The sequence below is a fragment of the Manduca sexta genome, chromosome 16, assembly GCF_014839805.1.
Source record: "Manduca sexta isolate Smith_Timp_Sample1 chromosome 16, JHU_Msex_v1.0, whole genome shotgun sequence".
NCBI lineage: Eukaryota > Metazoa > Arthropoda > Insecta > Lepidoptera > Sphingidae > Manduca > Manduca sexta.
The window spans coordinates 4,582,074-4,605,992 of NC_051130.1; the positions used below are offsets into that span (position 1 = coordinate 4,582,074).

At 34.5% G+C, this 23,919-nt stretch overlaps 2 protein-coding genes across 8 annotated transcripts in view; one reads left to right on the forward strand and one right to left on the reverse strand.

Annotated features, from left to right (window-relative positions):
* Positions 1–922: 922 nt before the first annotated feature.
* On the reverse strand, positions 923–4,041 carry LOC115447592 (N(6)-adenine-specific methyltransferase METTL4). The gene is made up of 5 exons (XM_030174734.2): positions 3,692–4,041; positions 2,971–3,206; positions 2,750–2,872; positions 2,054–2,394; positions 923–1,100 (listed from the first exon to the last, which is right to left on the reverse strand). The coding sequence occupies exons 1-5, from the start codon at positions 3,881–3,883 to the stop codon at positions 961–963; spliced, it is 1,032 nt and encodes a 343-aa protein (XP_030030594.2). The 5' UTR covers positions 3,884–4,041; the 3' UTR covers positions 923–960.
* Positions 4,042–4,486: 445 nt separating this feature from the next.
* LOC115447587 (protein disabled) overlaps positions 4,487–23,919 on the forward strand; it is a 30,220-nt gene continuing 10,787 nt past the window's right edge. For 2 of the 7 annotated variants that reach the window (XM_037439105.1, XM_037439109.1), the window contains exons 1-6: positions 6,639–8,360; positions 9,761–9,975; positions 11,558–11,701; positions 14,409–14,555; positions 18,560–18,745; positions 21,438–21,596. In XM_037439105.1, the coding sequence (XP_037295002.1) occupies positions 8,291–8,360; positions 9,761–9,975; positions 11,558–11,701; positions 14,409–14,555; positions 18,560–18,745; positions 21,438–21,596 (921 nt within the window). In that variant the 5' untranslated portion in view covers positions 6,639–8,290. Of the gene's footprint in view, positions 4,766–6,637; positions 8,361–8,644; positions 8,775–9,760; positions 9,976–11,557; positions 11,702–14,408; positions 14,556–18,559; positions 18,746–21,437; positions 21,597–23,919 lie in introns of those variants that run through there. The other 5 variants (XM_037439104.1, XM_037439106.1, XM_037439107.1 and 2 more) reach the window with 5 other exon arrangements.

Below are 23,919 nucleotides of genomic sequence, written 5' to 3' on the forward strand. Positions count from 1 at the left end.
ACTTGAGCAATTAATTGATAAAATACTGCACTCAAGGGCAGGATAATTATTAACAAACTCAATAGCAGAGTATTCATTAATTTTAATTACGTGTTAAATTAATTGCTTTCTATCTATACCTATTGCCTTGCTTTCTATCTTTCAATATCTTCTCAATTAAATCAATACTACCAAGTGCATAGCCTTCGTAAATTTTATAACTAATAATATAATAAATAATATAACTTTATAACAAATAATAACGTTATGAATTACTACAATAATTCCCAAATTTGAGCTAAGCAGTTCAATATTGTTATGGGTAACGAAACTACTGTTTATCCAGAATAACCAAACTGTATCTCAGGGTACCTATAATGAGAGTGTCGAACTCACGAGTAGCCGAAATTGAAAAAAAAAAAACATTCTAAAATATACTATGCAAACAAGACCGCTATTGTACGAATCACTTCTCAAATAATGAAAAAATAAATAGGAACAAAACAAATATGTAGCTACTTTTCTCCTTTTTGTCGTTTCATTTTCCCTTCTCTGAATATTATGGTAAACAGAGCGCCAATTGGATCGACATGGTCAAAAATGAATTAAAATAAGGTATTTCTTGTACGTATATTTTTTCCTACCCTGAATATTGAGTTAGACAGGGTAATTGTCAATAGATTTGTCATGGACAGAATCGAACAAAAAATCTATGAGAAAGGAATGTATTCTTCGTACACTTTTATTTTTCCCCTGTTATGTTACACTAGTTTGAAAGGGTAAATTGCCAATTATTTTGACATGGACAAACTAAACAAAAAATGTATATGAAAGGAGAAAATCTTGATGTTTTTTTTACTGAATATAATAGTCGGATAAGGTAACGGGATTAATGAAGGAATTATATTTAAATATTTCCAATCTATGAAATAAAAAAGTTTAATTTTACCTTATTGTATATTTCTATAGTTGTTCGATACATCAAGAGATACTTTCATATAAGTTTTCGTGCTGCCACTTCAGAGGCTCGTAGCCGATGCTAGTTGTGTCCGGCAGAAGATATCTAGCGAACAATTCCAGTGTTTCGGGATTCTGGGTGGTCACATAGGGCGTCAACAAATCTGAAAACATTTTGTAATATACAGTATCCGTAAAATAAGAAATAACAAAGCGTACTGTTAGCATTTTTATGGCAAATAGTGCGATAAAGCCTTACATATTATAAAACAATTTCCCCTGGCACGTCTATTTGCCTGAATGCGGTAAACTCAAAAAGTACTGGACGGATTTCGATGAAATTTGGTATGGACGTAGTTTCAAAAGTTTAAAATATAAGTAAGAATTTTTCATACTAGCTTAGCAGTAAATCCTAAGCAATCAAGAGTTGGAGCAAAACTTTATGTAAGTATGCAATAAATTTTCGCAACTTTTTTGGAGGCATGTGGCTCTTCGACGCACGAGCTCGTAATGGTGACCTACTCACCTATGTTTAATTACTTACTGTTAAGCACCATGTAGTCGAAATATAACCAGACATGAAGTTCTAAAACGGGTGCTAAAATAAAGTAGTTTAAGTTCCATCTTATACATATGTACACTAGTGTAAAAGTTTTTTTAAGTAGATTTTAATAATTCTTTCTGTACTCAATTTTGGTTTATGTAAATCTGCGATGGATATGAAAGTAAGTATGTTAAGAAGCACAGACAATTAAGGATATTCTGTATTTTACGTTCGAAGATTAATTGAATTGCAAATGCGACGTAAAATAAACTGAATATAATGAATTATTCAATATGAATCGCACGGAAAACACATACGCAGTCTGTTCGAAGTAAACGGTAACATTTAAAATAAATTAAATAGAGGTACACATTACAAAGAATCAATATTACATGATTAAAAGAAGCAAACAATTTAGGTATCATGCAAATATTGATAAATATTTTTATTATATTTAATGAAATTGATATACATGAACAAAAAAATATTTAAAACAATTAAGTAATCATATTTTCTAACATGCGACTTTTCAGAATATCTACTAAGTACAGAAAATAAGCGTAAATTTCTTACCCAGCAAAGGTGGCTTATGGGAATGCAAAGCACTTGGTATACTAACAACAAACCGATCATCCGGAATTGCTTTCACATTCCCAATTGTACCCAGAATTATTCTCTCATATGGCTGCTTCATATTCTCAGAGGCAAAGTGACATACAGTTCCCAAATCCACAGTCACTTTAATCCAGTACCAGGTCGCTACATATTTTATACCCCATTTGGGGAAAATATCATTTTTTACAGCGGCAACATTGCTTGGTGAATTAGTACACCAGACTGCCACTAGGCAATTAGGGGCGAGTAATTTTTGTACAGGTATAGATGCGATACCTTCATTATCCATCATTGAATAACTGAAAAAGAAGAATTTATATAACAAGTAAAAAATTACTATTTACTTTGAACACAAAAATATCAGAAGGGATTCCTATATTGATTTTACTCTACTCTAATTAAATTCAGGGTAAAAAATGTTAATAGAAATTGGTAATAATGCAAGTTAAAATTATCCAAATATCTAAAAGTTAATAAAACTATTGTAATGTCTATATTCATGCATTAATTAAATGAAAAAAATATATATGATAATACATATTTTGGGTCCATATTTTAATATAAATAAATCTTATATCAAAACAAATATATTCCATCAAACATATTTAGATTTAAATATGCATTTCATGTAAGGAAATTATCCATGTCAAATACCTTAATTTATCATTAGCACCATTCAATCTTCTTATATATTTATTCCACCAGGGTGGATCAGCTACAATTATATCAAAAGTTCTGTTAAGTTTTGTATATTTTCTTATGCAGCCGCAATAAAATCTGAAAAAAACATATCTCAAATCATCATTTAACACAATTTATTTTATAACAGTAATAATATTACCAGATATATGTGATGCTTATGTGCTTATTTTTACCTAGATCTAGGTGGTATCAAAAAATATTCACTCTTAACTTTACATTTTAATGGTGCATTGGAATTATTTCCACCATTTAGGCCAGAGTGGTCAAATATTGTTGATTCAAAAAGCGTCTTAGACATATCTCTTACATTAGATGTGTCCATTGACATATATTTATTTTTTATATTTACTTTTATGTCTTCTGGTAAATCCTTAATAAATTTTTCATACATTTTACATACTTTTGTTGTCTGAAATGAAGACAATAAATTAATCATTTTTAATTTATTCATTACAGGCTATTGGTGATTTGGAAATGCCTAGAATGAGAATCATCAAAAAAAATTATAACATAATGACAATCATTTTTTTATTGCTGACTAACACACACCAAATATATTATTGACAGAATGCATGAATTTTGGACATTTTTCATACTTAAGTTCCATGTGCTATAATGTGCAATTATACTTTCAGAAAGAATGATAAATTAAAAATTCATACTCTAAGTGGAAATCCATACAAATTAAAATTAATGTGGTAATGAAAGTTTGTAATGGGAATATAAAAGAATAACACTTTCCACTGATTCAAGAAATACCGTACAATTGTAAAAATCGTCAAAATAAACAAAAAAGCACTACAATTTTCTAAGAAACTGGAAAATACTACAAGTTACAATAGTATATCTTTTATCAACCTTTAGTCTTAAATATAATTGATTTTTAAAACTTACTTCCACGCTAAACCTATCACAGTTGTATTTTCTTTTCCGGCTTTTACTATTTTCACTTACAATGTTAAATAACTTTGCCAATAGCGTATGAGAATTAAGCACTTTGCCATTAACAACATTTTTGTATATTTTCGATATATAATCTCTGTGGTCTATTAAAACACAATTATTAGCTTCATAAATTATACTCATTTTTAATTAAATTAGTTTCAGTTATACAACTATACACGGTGTTTTTCTCGTGAATTATCTCATATAAACGTTGAACATAATAAAAGTAAATAAACAAAACCAACTTATAATACTTGTCAAACTTATAGTAGTTGTCAAAGTCTATCGTCTGGTCTAGGAAAAAAAAACAACAATTATAGATTACACTCCATTCAATATTTATATAATAATCTATTCACTACCTTGGTATTTCAAAATATTATTTATATATCTAAGTAATTAGAAATTAATGTGTCTTTTGCTTGCATATTGCAGAATAAAGCACAATATCGCTGGACATTATCTATGCTCTCATCTGCTGGTACTTAAGTCCAGGGCTATACATTCGGAGATTCCATATCTGAAACCAGACCACTTCAGATCCCATTCAACATGTTACCTCACACACATGCTGAATTTTACCGAGATTGATTGATAATTCTTAATATTTTAAGATTTATCTGGCAAAATATTCTTGGCGTGCGTCACGAAACGCCGTTATGTATGGGATCCGGAGCGTTCTGAAATCAGAATATAAATTCAGAACAGACAAAACGAATGTATAAGCCCGGTCTTATTCTGTTAACAAATGTCAAAATTGAAAAGAAAATTGGTAATTGGTTGTGGTTTGAGATGCAGACGTGCTTTTTGAGTTTTGACTGATTTCCACTTGCTATGTGTGTTTATTGCATTCAAACTTTGATTCAGCGCAGTCATTAAATCTAAAATAATAACATCATTCACAATTATCTATGTGGACATCTATTTAAACCCACTCGAATTATTTTCGCAAAAGTTATGTTTTTGGTAATCAGATTGTATCGTTGATTTTTGGATTTATTTAATAATAAATGGATAATAAAGGTAAGGAGTGATTATTTCGTTTTATTTATGCAGCTTCTTCTCTTAGAAAATCTATTCTGATAAATAGACTTCTTTTCGTTATATGCTTTAAGAAACTTGTTTTTGTGTAGGCCGCAAGGATATTCGGGATGTATGTTGACGCATCTTTATGTATCCTTTGTATTATCTTCAAGGCATTCTTGTTATTTATAAAAACTGATGTAGGTATAAAGCCCTCGTATTATTTATAACTGCAAACAATAATTATATTTGCATATTATGCTTTAAATATTTTTTGCATCAGTTTTTGAAACTAGCTATGTTGACTGGGTTTTGTGCTCAGCTAGTACAAAGATTTCACTATAAATTTAAATATTCTGGGTGAATTAAATAATTTGGAGTTATGTACTCATTTTTATTAAATTTTAGTATTGATTCAATTTACTTCATTGTTCACTAGCAAATATTAATAATTTTATTGTGTATCACAGATATTAAGTTAAGGTCTTTGCCAGTAAACGGCATTATTAAAAGCACATATAATGTATATAAGCTTCTCATAATATATTTTTATTTTTTGGTCATTATCTATGATGACATTGTGCACTGTAAATATTAGGAAAATATTTATAAACCTTGTACACAAAATATCTTATTTAATATTTAAAACACATACTATTTAAATTCTTCCTTATTGTATATAATTTAATTTTGTTCTAATTGAGTGTTAAAACATAATAAATAGATGGTATTGTACAATGTATGTCTTATATAAAATAAACAAATATGTAATGCCTCCACTAACACCCCGGGAGCCTATGTTCTTCCCAGGGTTTCAAACTGTCTCCATACCAAATTTTATCTTAATACGTTGGGTAGTTTTTGAGTTTAAGACGTTCAGGCAGACGGATGCAGCGGGGGACTTTGTTTTATAATATATTTTTTTAGAACTTTTTAAGAGGGATAATCCCGTCATACATCATTGTTGCATAACTTTAACCGTTTACGCAGCGCACGCAACAGAAGCTCTCAAAACTAATAAATTGTCCCCGTATTTGCAACATGTTTCATTACTGCTCCGCTCCTATTGGTCATAGCGTGATGATATATAGCCTATAGCACCCCACAAATAAAGGGCTATCCAACACAACGAATTTTTCAGTTCAAACTGGTAGTTCCTGAGATTAGCCATTACTGCTCCGCTCCTATTGGTCATAGCGTGATGATATATAACTTAGAGCACTCCACGAACAAAGGGCTATCCAACGCAAAAAGAATTATTCAGTTTGGACCGGTAGTTCCAGAGATTAGCCATTACTGCTCCGTTCCTATTGCGTATAGCGTGATGATATATAGCCTATAGCAATCCACGAATAAAGGGCTATCCAACGCAAAAAGAATTTTTCAGTTTGGACCGGTAGTTCCTGAGATTAGCCATTACTGCTCCGCTCCTATTGGGTATAGCGTGATGATATATAGCCTATAGCACTCCATGAACAAAGGGCTATCCAACGCAAAAAGAATTTTTCAGTTTCGACTGGTAGTTCCTGAGATTAGCGCGTTCAAACGAACAAACAAACAAACTCTTCAGCTTTATATAATAGTATAGATTGGCAATTTAATACTTGCTTAAATTTTTTAATCTGGTGGCTAACTAACTTGGTTTATTTTTTATATACAAACACATTGACCCGACAGACGTTGCCCCTTCTTAACTATGAATTTGCAGCGTGCATTCTGTCAATTGCTGACAGTTATTACAAACAATTGACATTTATGTAAAATTAATATTTTCATTAAGTTTTCTTAAATTTTCTAATTTTCCGCACGATTTTTTGATTTTTTTTTCATAAAGACCTTCTCCTGATTATAACAAACACAACAAAAAAAAAGTGAAATCGGTCCAGCCATTCACGCGTGACGGCGTGACCAAGGGAAATAGGGACTCATTTTTATATAAAGATATCTGACAGAGTATATTTACAACAGCATCTGATAGTATTTTTTACTATAAATGTATAGTAAAAGTACTTCCTTGACAAATTTCAATAGTCAGCTGGTAGCAATTATCACTCTATTATCTCTTTTCTATGGATAAAACTTTCATTGGCAAGACAAAAGGATTTGTTGCCCTTGTTTGTTAACCCGTCATGACTTGTCAAAATTTTATTTTCAAATATGTTAATTGGCGCCTTTATAAATATCGCTACAATTGCGATGTTGTCGCGCTTCAGTAAGACGTAATGCAGCTGCCGCGACGCAACATCCATACAGAAATCAATGTGTACAAGTCGCCCTTTGTATCGCTTTCGACGCGCGTTGCAAACACGATTAACGCGCGACAGTAGTGATACAGAAGCGCGTTTACGCGCGTCATTATTGTTGCAAAATTATCGTATGTATATGTACTCCCGTATTTCAGGCGACTTAGGAGATCATAGGATAGGTATATATTCAAAACATGAAATTGTTATCGAATTCAGACTCTTTATACTCCAACATTCGAGCCTTAACCCAATGATAGCTAACTAGTGCTAGGAAGAATACATTTAGCAAAAGTCGAAAAATCGTAACGAAATAATAACCGCGATCAAAAACTCGCATCAATGAATCCACCACCAAAAAAAAAATGTCCCAAAGTATTTGATCACGATTGACTGCAACACGAATCTTAGAACATCAGTGCTTATAAATAGGTCATCACTCATCATGAATTCCTCGGAATTAGAGTGCAGTATTTGATGACATAATTTTCTCAAGCATATTACAAACACAAATTATTACATAGCACGAAAATAGCTCTGACACTCAGTACGTCAACAAATAAGTTCTGTTTACTTTTCTGTTATCTACATTATCTTATCTGAATGCTCTCAGCTGTGCTCATAGGTTTGGAAGTCATTCATCTCTATTTGCTTTATGGATTCATTAATAAATATTATATGTGCGATAATAATACTTGTTAAATTTTCGTTAGTAATTGTTCAAGAGCACTTTTCGGTCTAGAGTGCATGTGTAAATTTTTTTCGAGACACATAAAAGATTAATAATAGACATAAAAATATATATTCTAGTTATGTAATTCCAAGTTTGAATATTGCAACGACATATTGCTCAGAATTCGTTGATAGTAACGTGCATCGTGTTTTCATTCGGATGGCCATAAAAGTTGTATGAAGTTAGTTAGGTAGCGAATATTGATTAGGGTGTGTTGTGCGCGTGTGTGAGAGGCGCGCACCCCTGCGCAAGTCGCGCGCCTCGCCGCCCTGCGCCCCGCAAATACTCCGCCACCATTTAATACTGATGTACAATTATCGAACTATTCCCAAATATGTACTCGGTTCGGAGCTAAAACAAGGCGTGATGCGATCCAGTGATCTTAACCGTACTGTCCCTTAGGTACCGTGCGTGTCGCAACGAAAATCAATAAATCTCGTAGTGTTACACGAGTATTGCATTTTACAAGTGCCCGACATGTAGCCGTAGGTGTTTAGTGTTCCAATAGTGTATTTCCGTTTCAGTGGTAACGGACGGTTAAAGATCCCGATGTTCAATCACAAGTTACCGACTGACTTTCCAATGCAAACCCTCCGTAAGAAAACCAGCCCTTGCAAATGTGAGTTCGTAAAGTGTTCGGTTCGATACAGCTTTTCGTTTAACATAATTTTTTTTCTTAATTTTGATCAAGGTAATGCGATGTGTTTAGATAGCGCTCGATGTGAATACGATCACGTTGTCGCATACGGCTTTTATATTTTGCCATGTTACGTTTTATTTATGTATGCATGTACCGGCGATGATCACCGTACTAACAGATCTAGCACCTTCCCGTATCACTCACGGCTAGCGGCTAGCGCCCATCCCGTGTCATAATTTAGTGACCCCTGGTATTTTGGACAGAGGGTGTGTTGTGGGCCCGTGGCGGAGGAGCTGCGATTCACCGGGGGGAGTAACATCATAACTTACTATTTGTCGGTTTGTACGGAAATTATGCAGGTGTGTCATTTCCAACACCTCCTGCGGCAGTTCGGTGAGTATCCGTTCTCATAGCGTGTTGCCTCTTGTTATGTGTAGATTCTCATTGCGATTCATTGCATGCGAGTGCTTGGCTACTGCTTCTTTCTCAGTTCACGCAAGACCCTCTGTCCACGTTCATAGAAACAACACGAAAACACCTCATATGTGAACGTTTACGGCCTGTTTTTTGTAGGCAAATATTTCAAACACTAACATCACGTCTGAATGAAACAGAGCATACAGAGGAAATGACGACATGTACATAAGTGGGTAAATGGACGAATTACGATTCGGTTTTGCTTTTTCTAATACGATTAACAGCGTTACGCCATATGCCACACTAACATGAATAACATTGGAAATAAAATTGTCATTTTAGTCAGACTCATAAATATTCTAAACAACGTAACATCGGTAACAAAGCATGTTCTTCGTAAATAACGTGGCCACATGCCTGCAGAACATAATCACTGCTCATTACGTACCACATTCGAATGTCTGGCATGACCACGCGATTACGTAAAGATTTAAAAAATATATATCAACATCTGGCTCAGTGTCATTAGGAAGTGGTGAACAGGTATCCATGCTGACCCCAACGGTTCCCGAGAATCTAAATTTAAAAACAGGAAATTCAATTAATCTCGCAATGATGCACCGTAAGCAGGGACCGAAATAGGACAACTCGCGCTCACTTTTATTTTGCGCCGAACTCGTGCGACTTGTTTGTTCACAATAACACGTAAAATGATAAAACATGTCCCCGCTGAAGACAGATTTAAAAACCCTGCTCGGTAAAGGTAACGTCACTCTGTGTTTCAGTGCGTCCTTGTGTCTGAATGTGTGTGATTACGCTTGTTTACGTGTTTGTTTTTAAATATTGTTTCATAAATAAATCATTGACCACGTAAATGGAATGACTCAGTTTCAAAAACAAAATTCGAAATTCAAAATCCGTGAGTATGTTCGATGGCCGTTATAAATATGAATGGTCGACAGACAAGAACGAGCCTGGCCGGTTCCTCGGCGAGGGCGTGTCGTTCCGCGCGAAGCTGATCGGCGTGCTGGAGGTGCCGGAGGCGCGCGGTGACAGGATGTGCCAGGAGGCGCTCGCCGACCTCAAGATGGCGATCAGGGCTGCCGGCGAACACAAGCAGAGGATACAGGTCCACGTGGCCATCGACGGACTGCGTCTGCGCGATGATAAGACCGGGGTAAGAACTTTTTGATAGGAAGATATCCATTACTGGATAAGAATCTCTTGAATATACCCCTATCGACTATTGAATAGAATCGTCTAGTGCTAGACTATGAACTACGAACATACGTATAATATCATTATTGTAATCCAGAAATAAGGCCTTAATGCAGCATTCATCTTATGACAAGGGCAATGTTTATCATTTGAACAATGATATCTTACGCACCATATTGACCCTTATTATTATGACTTTAAAGTATTGTAAGGTTTGGGTTTAAATAAACTTATATCAGTTCAGTAGCCGGCATTGGATTGTTCAATGCTCTCCAAATGAGATAAAATATAGCTGGCAGTACCTGCATTAAAACAAAACAATGTAAATATTTTGTTAGCTCTGTTTGCTAGATACACCTTTACGCGATAATTGTTACTGCTCATGCTTAGGGATGTTATGGATATGAAATTTCGGATATGGATACGGATATGGATATAGGAATAAAATTATATCGGTTTCGGATACGGTTACGGATATGTAATTATTTCGGATTATCCGGTAGTTTCGGATAGTTTCGGTTACGGATATTAGATTAAAGTAAAACAAATAAAAAAAAAATATGTAATACAGTAGGGCGACGAATACTAACTACCGTTCGTCGTCATCGTCGATTATTAATTATCGGTGAACTAATTGGGGGACATGGGTGTTACAAAAACCTTTGTGTTTTAATTTGATATGAAGTTTCAGTGAAGTAGTGCCACCTTCACTCCGTGATAAGTTTTTATCACACTGTTTACATTTTGCAAAATTAAATATGAACAAAAAAAAAAAAAAAAAAAACATGTCAAAATTAAATTACTTTGGACGCATATTGTCCCTATAAATGAATTTAGTACGTAACACGTGAGCGGTGAAGCAAAAACCTGTCGGAACATATTATCCGTAACTTATCCGAAACTTTTATAACGGTTACGGTTACGGTTACGGATGTATTTTTATTTCGGATATCCGATAGTTTCGGTTACGGTTACGGAGCTCCATAACATCCCTGCTCATGCTAATGACTGAGAAATGCTAATGTATGAAAATAATGTGTCGAGTGATATCAGCCATGCATTTGTGGATTTCTTGTTTACATATTTTGTTGTATTTTATTGGTGTGAATGAAACAAAAAGGTCTATAAGTTATCATACTTAATAGAAATTTGCTACTAGAACAGTACAAGTAATATCTTTATCGTACCCAAGGGGCTACCCATAATAATTAAAGAAATATATATATCCTCTTTAATTCTCAGTAATAAAGATAGGTAGTCATAGTAGCCGCCTTAGAAGAGCCGCCATTGCCGAACTCTGGCTTTCCTTCTTACCTTCAAGCGGACTCTCTTCGTCTGATTATATACTTGTCATAAATCGCTCGCTATTATTTTTATTATACGCTCACGACAAAGCGTAAACTGCACCTCCTCGTCAATCGCCATAATAATGCCGGCCTGAAACCATGCACAGCTGAAACTGGAACGCGACACACTTACATGGTCGCTATGGCGGATTTTCCAGCAGCAGCAAAATGAACCATAATGCCTTTTTGTTAAAGGACTCGCTGTATCACCACCCAGTGCACAAGATCTCGTTCATAGCTCAAGACATGACCGACTCCAGAGCGTTCGGGTACATATTCGGCTCGCCCGACACCGGACATCGGTTCTTCGGCATCAAGACTGATAAGGCTGCTAGTCAAGTAAGCTTTTAAATATCCTACATCGGCTAACAAGCGCCCCGAGGCAATTCTTATGCGCTCGGTCTCCTCACCGAATGCACGCCCATTCACGAGGGGACATTTATTCAAGCCCTAGGCACAAGTTGCCAATTCACATTGAGGCTTATAAAGGCTTATAACAGTTCCTAGCCTTCTCCCCTTCTCTCATCCTGAGCTTTCCTTATCTTGCCACCACACTTCCTTTCCAGCTATCCCCTCCCATCTTATCCAGGACCCTACAGTTACTACGCCGGAATATTCCAGTATCCCATTCGCAGGTTTCCCCCAGTGTCGACTGCGGGGTCCGAGAACCAAAAAAAAACAAGCACATTTGTATCTCGGTTTGAAGGACATTGTCGCTGATGTAATTCCTGGGTATAATGAGACTTATCATCAGGGCAGGTCCGTCTATCAGTAGCGAAGCGTCGATACAAGCGATTCCCACCGGCTTCCCTTATAGGTTTTGGATAATACTAAATAATGTATTAATATGTAAATTATAAATTTAGAATGATGATCTGTTTGACGAACGTGGTGCCTATGTCTTTGAGGAAATTACATTTACAAAGTTATAATCTGAGAATAAACTAATACTTGTAGATACTTAGATTAATACATAGTCTTAATAGACTAATCTGTTGTCTTAGTTTTTGTTTTACTCTAAATTACCCCCGATATGTCAGGCCACTCTTTTTGCCTCGGGGTACCTTTTAAAAAGTTTCACCCTTCGCCACAGCCGTCCATAGAGCGAGAGGACGTACGCTCAGACCCTTAGTGGCGATGGCTTCTATGTGCCGGCGGCGCCCTTAGCGTCGGTAGGGTCGAGGCGCAGCTTCTACGGAGGGCACCAAATCTCTAGGGAGGCGTCACGGGGCATAATCTTAACACGCCCGATACTATAGCTAATATAACTACGCTCATTCATAACTCACAATTTAATGCACGTCAAATTATTTTTGCGCCCTAGGATTTGCGCCCTGAGCCTGCGCACCGCTGGTACTGCCCTAATTCCGGCACTGAAGCGAAAAAGAAGGAACGCGGAACAATACTAATCACCTTAAAAAAATTCGCCAGAAAAAATTTCGTTCTGGGCGCTCGAATAGTTAAGGCCGACCTTGCGTATCATGCAATCTCTCTGTGTTATAATAATATCCTATCACTGGCTTCGGATCTCTTTTAATACACAGGGAGCAAAGATACAGGCGCTTTTTCATATTTAACGAACTAGGAACTACACGAATTTCGACGGCGAATTCATGAATTTCTAATATACTTCAATCTAGTCTGGCAGAAGTTGCTGTAACAGACGTGTGGTGCCATATTTTATGAAATACTAGTTAACTGGATTCTTGTATGGTATGATAATATACGGTGGGCCATAGACATTTTTTTTTTTAAGAAAGCCCTTTCATTATGTATGACTCTTGTTTTCTTTTTTCGGAAAATTCTCACTTAATGTTATTACATAATTTATTCACTAGTAAAGCTGCAAATGAATGTGCTTATTCAAAAGTATGCACTTAAACATACTCAAGGCATTAGAGAGTGCACTACAAACAATTTCAGAAAAACGTCAGATAACATTATAATTATCGTTAAGTATATGCCATACCAATTGTTATCATAAAAGCTATTTGTTTTACACATAGGCAGGTCTAAAAATACATACATTGATAAAAAAATTACATATTGGTCACATACTTTATAAAAATACATACACACTGACATTTAACTTTCAATACCTATTTATTTGACCATCTTTAATTGGATTCTAAAAATAGTGGCTGCAGCCAACGACTGACATTAAAATTTAGAAAACTAATGCAATAAATAAAAATAATTAAAAACAACTTCATATTTAGTTAGTTATACTTCATTATTTTTAAAGGAATACTTTCTTGTAATATTACTTAGTATATTGTATAGTGTTCACTAGCTTGTTCCAGAAATAGAACTACCCACATTTCAAATAATTTATCCTATTAAAACTGAGACAACTATAACCTTAATTCTCTATGGAAGTGTAAACTTCGAAGCCTTGTTACGTTATCTTCGTGAAATTAGCGTGGAATGGTATTTTGTATGACAATTTCTGATGTCTTAAACGCGATGCAGTGCGTTATGTGCTTGTTACGGTTTGTCAAAATAAGGTGTGGAATAGAGAATAAGGCCCCAGAAAGAGATAGAAAAACCGCTTAAAGGATTTGAATGAAATTTGTCCCACAGATAAACCATGTACTAGACCAAAATAAACAGTAAAATATCTAGGGAAAGTACTCAATAGCACATTTATAATATTATACTAGTTTTGGTCGCGACTTCGCCCGCGTGAAGGAGTTTTCCGGGATAAAAGTCCTGCTATATATTTTCCCGGGATAGAAAGTAACAATCCTACGGTACATCAACTTTGTCTAACTCTAATGGTTTAGGCAGCGTACGCCAAAATAGCATTTTTTTCCGACTTACTTGATATGTATTGTTATATTATGACCAAATTACACAAAATCATTATAAATTGTGGCCTATGTGTTATTCTGACTTATAACCAATATTACTGTAAAGTTTCATCCAAATCCGTTCAGTAATTTTTACGTGAAAAACAAACATACATCGATCCTCACAAATTTTCGCATTTATAATACTAATATAATAGGATAACCCCTGTTGACAAGTACCGATGCATTTCCAGGTAGTGATAGCGATGAGGGACTTATTTCAAGTAGTGTTCGAACTGAAGAAGAAGGAAGTCGAGATGGCCAAACAGCAATTGGAAGGAAAGACGGTCACTAGCAGCTTGACGAGGCATACCACAGTATCTACCGATACTAAAGCAAAGGTAAGTTACCATACAGCCGATTCAATAAACATATCGACGGTTGAAATACTAAGTGACTTGAGCGTCAATTTTTTTACGACACTAAGTTTGATGCATATTTAAAACTAGCGACCCGCCCCGGCTTCGCACGGGTGGAATATTTCTCCATTATTTAATGGATGTTATTACACATATAAACCTTCCTCTTGAATCACTCTATCTATTAAAAAAAACCGCATCAAAATCCGTTGCGTAGTTTTAAAGATTGAAGCATACCAAGGTAGCGACAGAGAAAGCGACTTAGTTTTATACTATGTAGTGATAAGCACTTTTTTCTATGTTTTTTCACCTAGTTAAATTTTTTCGAAAAAGAATGTCGCTTAAGTTTATTAGCCTTTCAACCATCAATACATATTCAATAATTATTATTATTATGAGCGTTGTCATCGAAAGCAAAAGTATTTTAGAAACTGGTTAGAGTAAGCCGAAATATGAAAAACTCATTTGTTTTTTTATTATAGTAGTGAGACATAGTTCTAGTCTCCCGGTGAAGTGTCGCGGACAAGAATCGTGAATTATGCTAAATCGTTTTGGATACGTCAGAGAAATCGTGTTAGAAATAAAAAAAAATACAGTCGAATTGAGAACCTCCTCCTTTTTTTAAGTCGGTTAAAAGGAATAGGGAATGGCAAGAAATACATATAGATCAGGAAAGATGAGGAATCGGTTCAGCTTTCAGAAATCATATTTTATGCTGACTATTTGTAAACATATTTGCGCTTTTAAGTCAAAGCAATATCGACTGCGTTCTTTATGTTCGAAATTGATGTGAGACTGTCCAAATAACGCAAATATTCGATCAAATTTGACCATTACGTTAGTTATCTCTGGCATAAGGACAACACATTCATAATGAATGTCGAGAAGCTTATATGTCACGTGCTCTTGATGTGTCGAATTGATTCACGAATATGGGTAATCCTATGCTTACTAAAAATAAATATAACGCACCCTTAGAACCTAATAAAAAATTTATATATTTTCTGATTTTGTTAGAAACACGACCTTCCAAAGCATACTCTATAACCCTATGACGAGAAAAAGACAAAATTAATGAATAGAAACGGAGATTCTCACTTCTACGACTGCACAATTCACTGCCTTCTATATAAATTTCAAATCGTTTTTAGTCGTTTACCACACATCGCTTTATTTGAGTTAGGTCACCTTAGTTGTAAGGGTCCGATATATTACATTATTGTTAGCGTGCAAGTTAGGTTTATCTAAGCATGACAATGTCTACCAATTGAGCTACTTTCCACATAAATTGAAATTTCGGTATGATTCTTAGCCTTATATCTAAAAAGAAATTACGTAATCGCGTCTTATGATACTAAAATATAGTTAATGCATTAAGCTGTTACACAAGTTATTAGTTACCATTTAATAATTATTAACACAGTGTTATTATTTCAAATAAATCTTTGGACGTTATTACCACACCATTGTTAATTAATAAAAAATAACCAATACGTATTTATTGAGATACTAAGTTGAATAAGAAATATTACAATTTGCTACAATACACTATATAAGGACCTAAACTTCGCTCTGTATATATGAATTTTTGTTTATTTTTTCACATCCACACAAACTCACGCCTTTTATCCCCGAAAGGGTAGGCAGAGGCGAAACTGGTGCACCCTTCTGCCATGTGTATTCTGTCCCATGATATGATAGGAAGCGAGCTTATCTCCACAAATTCCAGTCTCCAGACTGATAATGAGTAAAGATAAACAATAGCATTTTTTTTTTTCAAATCCATAAACAATTTTTAGTGTTTATCGCATAACCTACACTGTCTTTCATATTTGGCCAAATGCCAATCGACGATTTAAATCTTTTGTTTTTATACTATGCAATGTCTACAGCTTTGCCCGCAAGGAACAGGACGCGGACGGGTCAAATGAATCTTTTTTTTTTTTTTTTTTTTCAACTTAAATTTCTAGTTTTTATTTATGATATCGAGTAAATAATTTCGACATCTGCTTTTGGAGCATATAAATATCTAAAACATAGATGTTCAAATCTAGACTAGAATTAAGTAATAAGTTTGAAATGTGTTATTTAATTATAACTGCAAATATATCACGCTATGAATAATACTTTATTATGGTATAATAGGGTTGATTGTTGAACTTTGAACTTGACTGATGGTCAATATCAATGTTATAATTATATTTATGTGAATACTCAAGTGCTTCAATACGAAATGCATGTGAGGAAAACAATATGGAAATACGATTTATGCACCTGTTTTTGTGCATCCTTGTTTACTTTGTAAATATTCGCTTTGTCATGACATCCTGAGCAAAATTGTGTCTTAAATATTTTTTCAAATTAAATCACTTGACAGTCACCTACAAATAAGGCTGAATGTAAAATAAAATTTTCAAATTGAAATAGTCTTTAAAGTTAGGTGTGTTTACCAGCATTTTTTTCTGCACTCAAGTAAACAAAATATTAACTTTTAAACAACGTATATACCTAAGTGATTTGAATTTTCGCTTTTATAGTTATTTTTGTTGCTAACTGTACATGTAACCCACGAAGTTTTGTTTCTCAACCATTTTCACCCATCGCGCCATTAAAGCATTAGAAGATTGAGTCATCGCATTTCTAGCACTAATTTGCCTGACCGCTTCGTAACATTCTACAGTAATTGATTTCGTGAAATGTACGTAAGAATTTTACGCAAAGTTATCATGCATGGAAACAAAATTTGAATATAATTACACAAAATAGAAATATGACTTTCGACATACCTATGTAGGTTTCTTTATTTAGATGCAGTCACTTCAACTTTTAGAAGTCTTTCTGGTTTTTATGCAGATAATTTATTGTGGCATAAGTACTATATTTTGATTCATTTTACATTGACCTATCCTAGTTCATGCATCCACTACGCTCATTATATTATGTTTTAAATTGCCAATGGAAAAGGGGGGAATCTGTGGAATCGTTGTTCCCAAATGAATGGGCCGATTTTGATTTTTTTTTATTTATTTAAAAACTGATGTAATCGAAATGGTTTTTAGCTATCATTTAGAAAGATCTATTCAGGAATTTGGGAAACATCAACTCTTTTCCTACTTTCACAGGTCGGATTGATTTGAAATTTCTTATACTATTACTTAGCCGGTATTTCATAGACATCCAATCTTCCAATCTTGATCTGACCCTGCAGCATCATGTAGTCTGGAATATCTGAAAATGTAAATAACCCCGAGCCCTTTTTATAATTAGACGAGCATGTAAAAATGTCTAAGAACATCTGAATAGTATAATAAGAATTATACGAGTACATATAATTCACGAAATAACATCCAGAAAAAGAAAAGGCGCAAGGAATCCGGATGTTTAATAAGTTTCAGGTGGTTTGTTAATAATCAAATATTTACAGTTGTTGTAGTCAGTAAGACCAACACTCCTCAACCGTACAAATAACTTGATTGTTATGTCAATATGTACGCGTTCGTTTAGCATTATTTAAATTTCGAACATAGTTAGCATTGCTCGAGTAACCGATTAAACACATGTCCGGGATGCGGCTGATACAGTACCCGCCGTGATAATAGATGAATTTTAGTATTCGATTTTTGAATTTTATAATGGCCAGTCTCTTTTTACTTGTTTTGGGAAAGAAAATATCCTTAATATAATGAACTTGACCTTATTTGATCAATATTAGATATTATTGTCAAGTTGTATATTACTTTTTTTGTTTTATATTAATATATATAAAATATGATTTTCATATCATCATTTTTGTGGTCACACTGAAATTGAGAATATATGTCTTGATTCAGTATTATCAATATTAATGTGAACGTATAACTTATAATCAAGTGACCTATTTACTTGCTTGATAACTAAAATATTTTTTCCTAACAAAAAAAAGTTAGCCGAAGGAAAGGCAAAGGCAATCCATATACACCCAACAGTAATATTATTTCAACACTTAGAGCATAACATCTGGCGAGCCGAGTACGCACACACCGAAAGCGGCCGAGCCCGGCGCGGAGGGGGGTGTCGCGGAGCTCGTGGACCTCGAGCAGGAACTCAGCTCGCTGCGGCGGGGGCTCACACAGGTCGAGGGGCTGACCCCATCCACCGACCCCTTCGGAGACTCCTTCATTGTACCCTCACAGGTTAGAGTTTGAATGTTTATAAATGAGAGTTATCGTTTGTTTTTTTAGGATCATCAACATCATTCCATAGTCATCATCATCAACGCATGCATGCATGTGATCACCGTTTTCAATCTACCGCTAGTCATCCCCTGATTCCTTAAGTTAACTGAAGCCTGATTTTTAACTTGTATAATTATTAATCAGATATTAAACAATTAATTAAGCTGAAGGGCGCGACTCATGGTTGCAGCTGGGTGTGCTCCTAATATGGTATATTAGTAAGCTATAACTTGGTTATCTGTTCCATAGACAATGTTATTTAATAGAACAAACAAACGACACAACATGCAGGGCGTTCACACCTCGGATGCTCCTAGTCTTTTGATCGATCGGGTCGATTAGTATAAAAAAAAAATTAATTACACATTTGCTTGTTGACAGTAATTTTTTTTTCAAAATATATAAATGGAGATTTTATTGTCTTCAAAGATTATGAACAGTTTAGAAAATTTTCTTGTAGTTACTGTAGTTAAGGGAGCTGCCCTTGCTACTCCATCACAAAAATCCAATAATATTTATTACAATTATTTTTTTTTAATATATCTATAGGTATATTACCCACATAAGTTATAAAGTTGTATACTTTCCTAATATTATTAATTTGGCTTCATTACGATTTAGGAATTATTTTATTGAATATAATTTTATTTTTAACAAATCGTCGCAGTTTTAGATACATATGAATTGAATATGAATAAGTCTTATATCTTATACATTTGCAAAACAAATCAGCAATTAAGTCAATTGGTAACACATGCGGCGGCTTCCGTCAGAGACGCGGGTTCAAATCCCAGATGTGGACGATAAAAAAGATCAATCATTGTTTAATGACTAAACCAGTGTTCTTGTAGTAGTGTTTGTGAAAAACATATTAATTATATAAAACTATCTTTTGCTCGCGGCTTCGCCCGCGTGAGGGAGTTTTCCGGGATAAAAGTCCCGCTATATACTTTCTCGGGATAGCAGGGTCTTAAACTATCTCCTTACCAAATTCTTTAAAAATCTGTTCAGTAGATTTTTAGAAAATCGATAACATACAAACAGACAGAAAAGGGGACTTTATTTTATAGTATGTATACAAATTATTACAATTGTATTTTATAAAAAATTTGTTCATATATTAGGAAATTGTAATGGCTGTTCGTTTCAGTATATACTTAATTAATAAGGATATTAAAAAGTCTGAGAATATAAAAAATACTTTTCCACCCTACTCCTGATTAATAACTTAACTTATGCAGTTACAATCACCTCACTTTACGATGTCAATTAACAATTTTAGTAGCAGAGTGATTGACACAGTGTCATTTAATTTATTTACACATTTCAGATGCACTATTTATTTTCAAACATTTGAAAGCTGTAGTTCTACGGAGTTTATTACTTTTAGTTTTGTAATCCGTTGTATATTTGCGCGGAATTAGAAATTATTTTTATAATAAAATGGTTCAAACCAACAATACAGTCACCCACATAAGTAGAATTCAAAACTTCAAATCGCTTAAACACTTTTGTTTTCTTTTTCTTAACAACGTTTATTTTTTTCTTCATAAAATAAAATGGAAGTTTCACTTCCGAAAAATATAAAAAAATTATCAATTTGTAACTAAACTTAACGTGTATAGGCGATTTGGAGTTTTAAATTTGTTAAGCCACTTTTGTGGTTGATTGTACAACGTATGAAGGTTCGTTGCAAATAGGTCGCAGGTCGTCGATATCTATTTCTGCTATCAGGTAGTAGTGTGAAAGAACTGTTTCCGTTTTGAAGGAAATTGTAGCCACCTAGTTATTGAGAATGGTATTTGACACGTAATATACTTACCAGGGGCCTTATTCTCTATCCCGCACGTTATTTTAACAGTGCGTAACAAGCACGTTACACAACGCATCATGTTTAGGACTATAGAAATTTGGCTTACAGAATACCATTCCACGCACATTTCTCGAAGATAACATGACACGGCCGCGTTACGCGTTTACACTATCATACAGAATAAGGGCCCAGGGGTGTAGAGCGCAGAGCATCATTACAGTATTTGTTGTTTAATATTTTATATGATTTTTAAAGTTCTAAATGACGCTACTATAACCAATAGTGTCAACTGTTTTAATTATCCTTATGGCAAGCCGGCAACGGTGATCGGAATTAATAGGGGGACATGGGCATAGGCACCGAGGGGGGGGGGTGCAATAATGGGAACTATCGACCAAAGAGGTCTTATTGTGATAAAGCATTTTTAAAAACCCGCAAGATTTGAATTTGAAAAAAAAAACTTAATGATGTTAATGCAGATGCACCTCCCTAAAACTAATCTTGGCGGCGCTCATGGACATGGGTGTTTGAAAAACCGGTTTATTCGGATAATCGATACACTTTTATGTACCAGTAAAACATACATATATATGTGTATTGTTTATAAAATAGTGAGTAGGAAATGAAGTACAGATAACTTATACAAAACATCTTCCTCAATCAATATTTTACGTTCGAAAGTCCTTTATTTAGGTCTGTCGAAGCGAACGTAACTGTTTCGGATAATCGACGCTCTACTATACTTGATTCACAAAAAAAATGAATAAAAACATCTCTTGTCACCCTCTTATAATAATTTTTGAAACAGTTACTGCAAGAAGATATTTATCATTGCAGAAGGGTCTGCTCCCGCCGCCGCCGTCGGGCGCGCCGAGCCGCGGCCGCGCCGGCGCCCGCGCGGTGTTCAGCCCGAGCAAGACCGCGGCGCTGCCGTTCGACCTGGCGCCGGTCGCGGACTTCGAACCCGCGCCGCCCGACACTAGACCGGAGCCGCCGGTGAGTGTGTGGCTAGCCTTGTCTCAGTGTGGTAGATTAGCAATGAACAAACCCAAATACAAACAAAAGTAGTCCTGAATTATACCCTCAGTATGATTATTATAGTAATGTATCGATCTCCAAGACTTCAATACTTATATTTTACAGTGAAATCTTCAATCAGCAATATTTTTTTACTTGTTCCTACTGGCAATTACTGTATCATTAGAAAAAGTCACTAAAACAACGGCAAAACATGTTTGACCATTGCTAAACTACGTCCAATTAGTTTTTATAAATGTTTAAATACTGAAATGGATTGTGGATTTAAAGTGTCCTCTCTCGAAAGAATTACCTCTATATTTTAACCGACTTTTAAGAAAGGAGGTTATGTACTGCATTTAAATAATCCTATCAATACAAGCACAATATAGGCCACTTTATATTAATCCGACAAAGTCTACAGTGTGCGGTAATACAAGGCCTTTATTCTCTATGACAGTGTAAACTCGTAACGCGGTCGTGTTATGTTATCTTCGTGAAATTTGCGCGGAATGGTATTTTGTATGTCAATTACTATTGAATTAAACGCGACGCGGTGCGTTACGTGTTTGTCACGAACTGTCAGAATAACGAGTGGCATAAAGAATAAGGCCCCAGAAAGAACTGTGACATGAACGTTGCCGCAAGTAATGTGTTGGATCTGTCATATATTGATGATTTCTAAATCCACATCAGTATTCAAACATTAATATGAATGCCTTAAATTTACCTTTAGTGTCTCGTCTCAATATTTATAGGTTTTTAAAATCAGTGTTTTTAACGACTATATTTTCCCATATAAGGCCATAGTACATACGCTATTAACACTGGTTTTAAAAATAAAATCAGGATTATGTTTGTTTGTGCACTTTATACAACGCAATTATAACATTGTGTTAATAATTTAAACCATATATTCGTCTTCATGAAACCAACAGTTGACCATAAGCAATTCGAACCATAGATGTAAAATAAAAAGGTGTAAGTTTCGAACAAAATAAATAATAATAAAAAGGAATTTTAATTTTACTTGCCCTATAGACTCTATATCATACTTTAAGTATGATATAGACTTAAACACATCAGGTTCACAGTTAACTATAAAATAAAAATAATATAAAAAAATCTAAATTTAAATCCGAGATTTTTGGCAAAAATATTCGTTATTCATCAATGATTTTGACATTATGTTAGAAGATGTAAAGACGAATATGCGGTTTTATTTAGTAACGCAATGCAAAAATAACCTTGTATAATTTGTGGATTTGTGCTAACCTGATGGCAATACCACATCGATCTTATCACCATCGAAATATTCTTGTGTGAACTGTGTACAGGTACAGCTAGTCTCTATAGCCGGAATGAAGTTAGTCGCGAGTGACGTCACACCTATTTTTAATCATTTACAGCTCGAATTAATAAACTATCTTGATGTGTATTGAGGATGGATTGAATATATACCAAAGGTCTATGTAAGCGTAACATTATATTCTAGTTGGTATTGACCAAGTAATAAGGGCAAAGATCGCTTGATAATATTGGCTGTAATGGGTGCCAAAGAGTATAGAGAGTAATGTGACTAACTTCAGGCCAGATATAAAATCTCATGTGAGCTGTATAACTACTAGCTATACGTTTAGCTAATCGCTGTCCCACAGTTTATGAAAATTCACAAAGCATGCTTCCTTGTACCTATTTTTATTTCTTCCCTTAATTTTAATTAAATGTCATTACAAATTCATATCATACAAAATGTGCTATTGTAATGTATTAAGCTCTAATTATTTATTTGTGTCTTAAGATGTATAAAGAAATAATTCATACAGCAAAAACATACTTTATTATAGAAAAGTACTGACGTACAAGTAAAAGTATTGAAGGTACTTACTGATGGCCATAAAAAGTGGTCATTTTATTTAATTTGAAAAAAAAAACTTTCAGGAAGTAATATAAAGTTTAACACAATAAATATCTGAATTTGCATTTATTTAAAATTTTCTACACACACACACACTATAATGTATAATGGATTTGTAATGATAGGCGCCAGTAGTATGTAGTAGAACTCTCTGTCTGTGACGTCTGGCCGCGCCTCGGTGTTGCAATTCGTTGAATTGTGACGCGTATGTAAGACTAAACTAGTTATGTACTCGTGACACTTAGATACCGGAGCGTACAGCATGGCCCGCTTACATTCTGCCTGCACGTCCGGCATGAATATTATATATAATTATATATCGAAAACACCCTCCTCTCTGACTTTTTGTTTGTCCGCACGCTTTACAACGACCCAAACATGGAT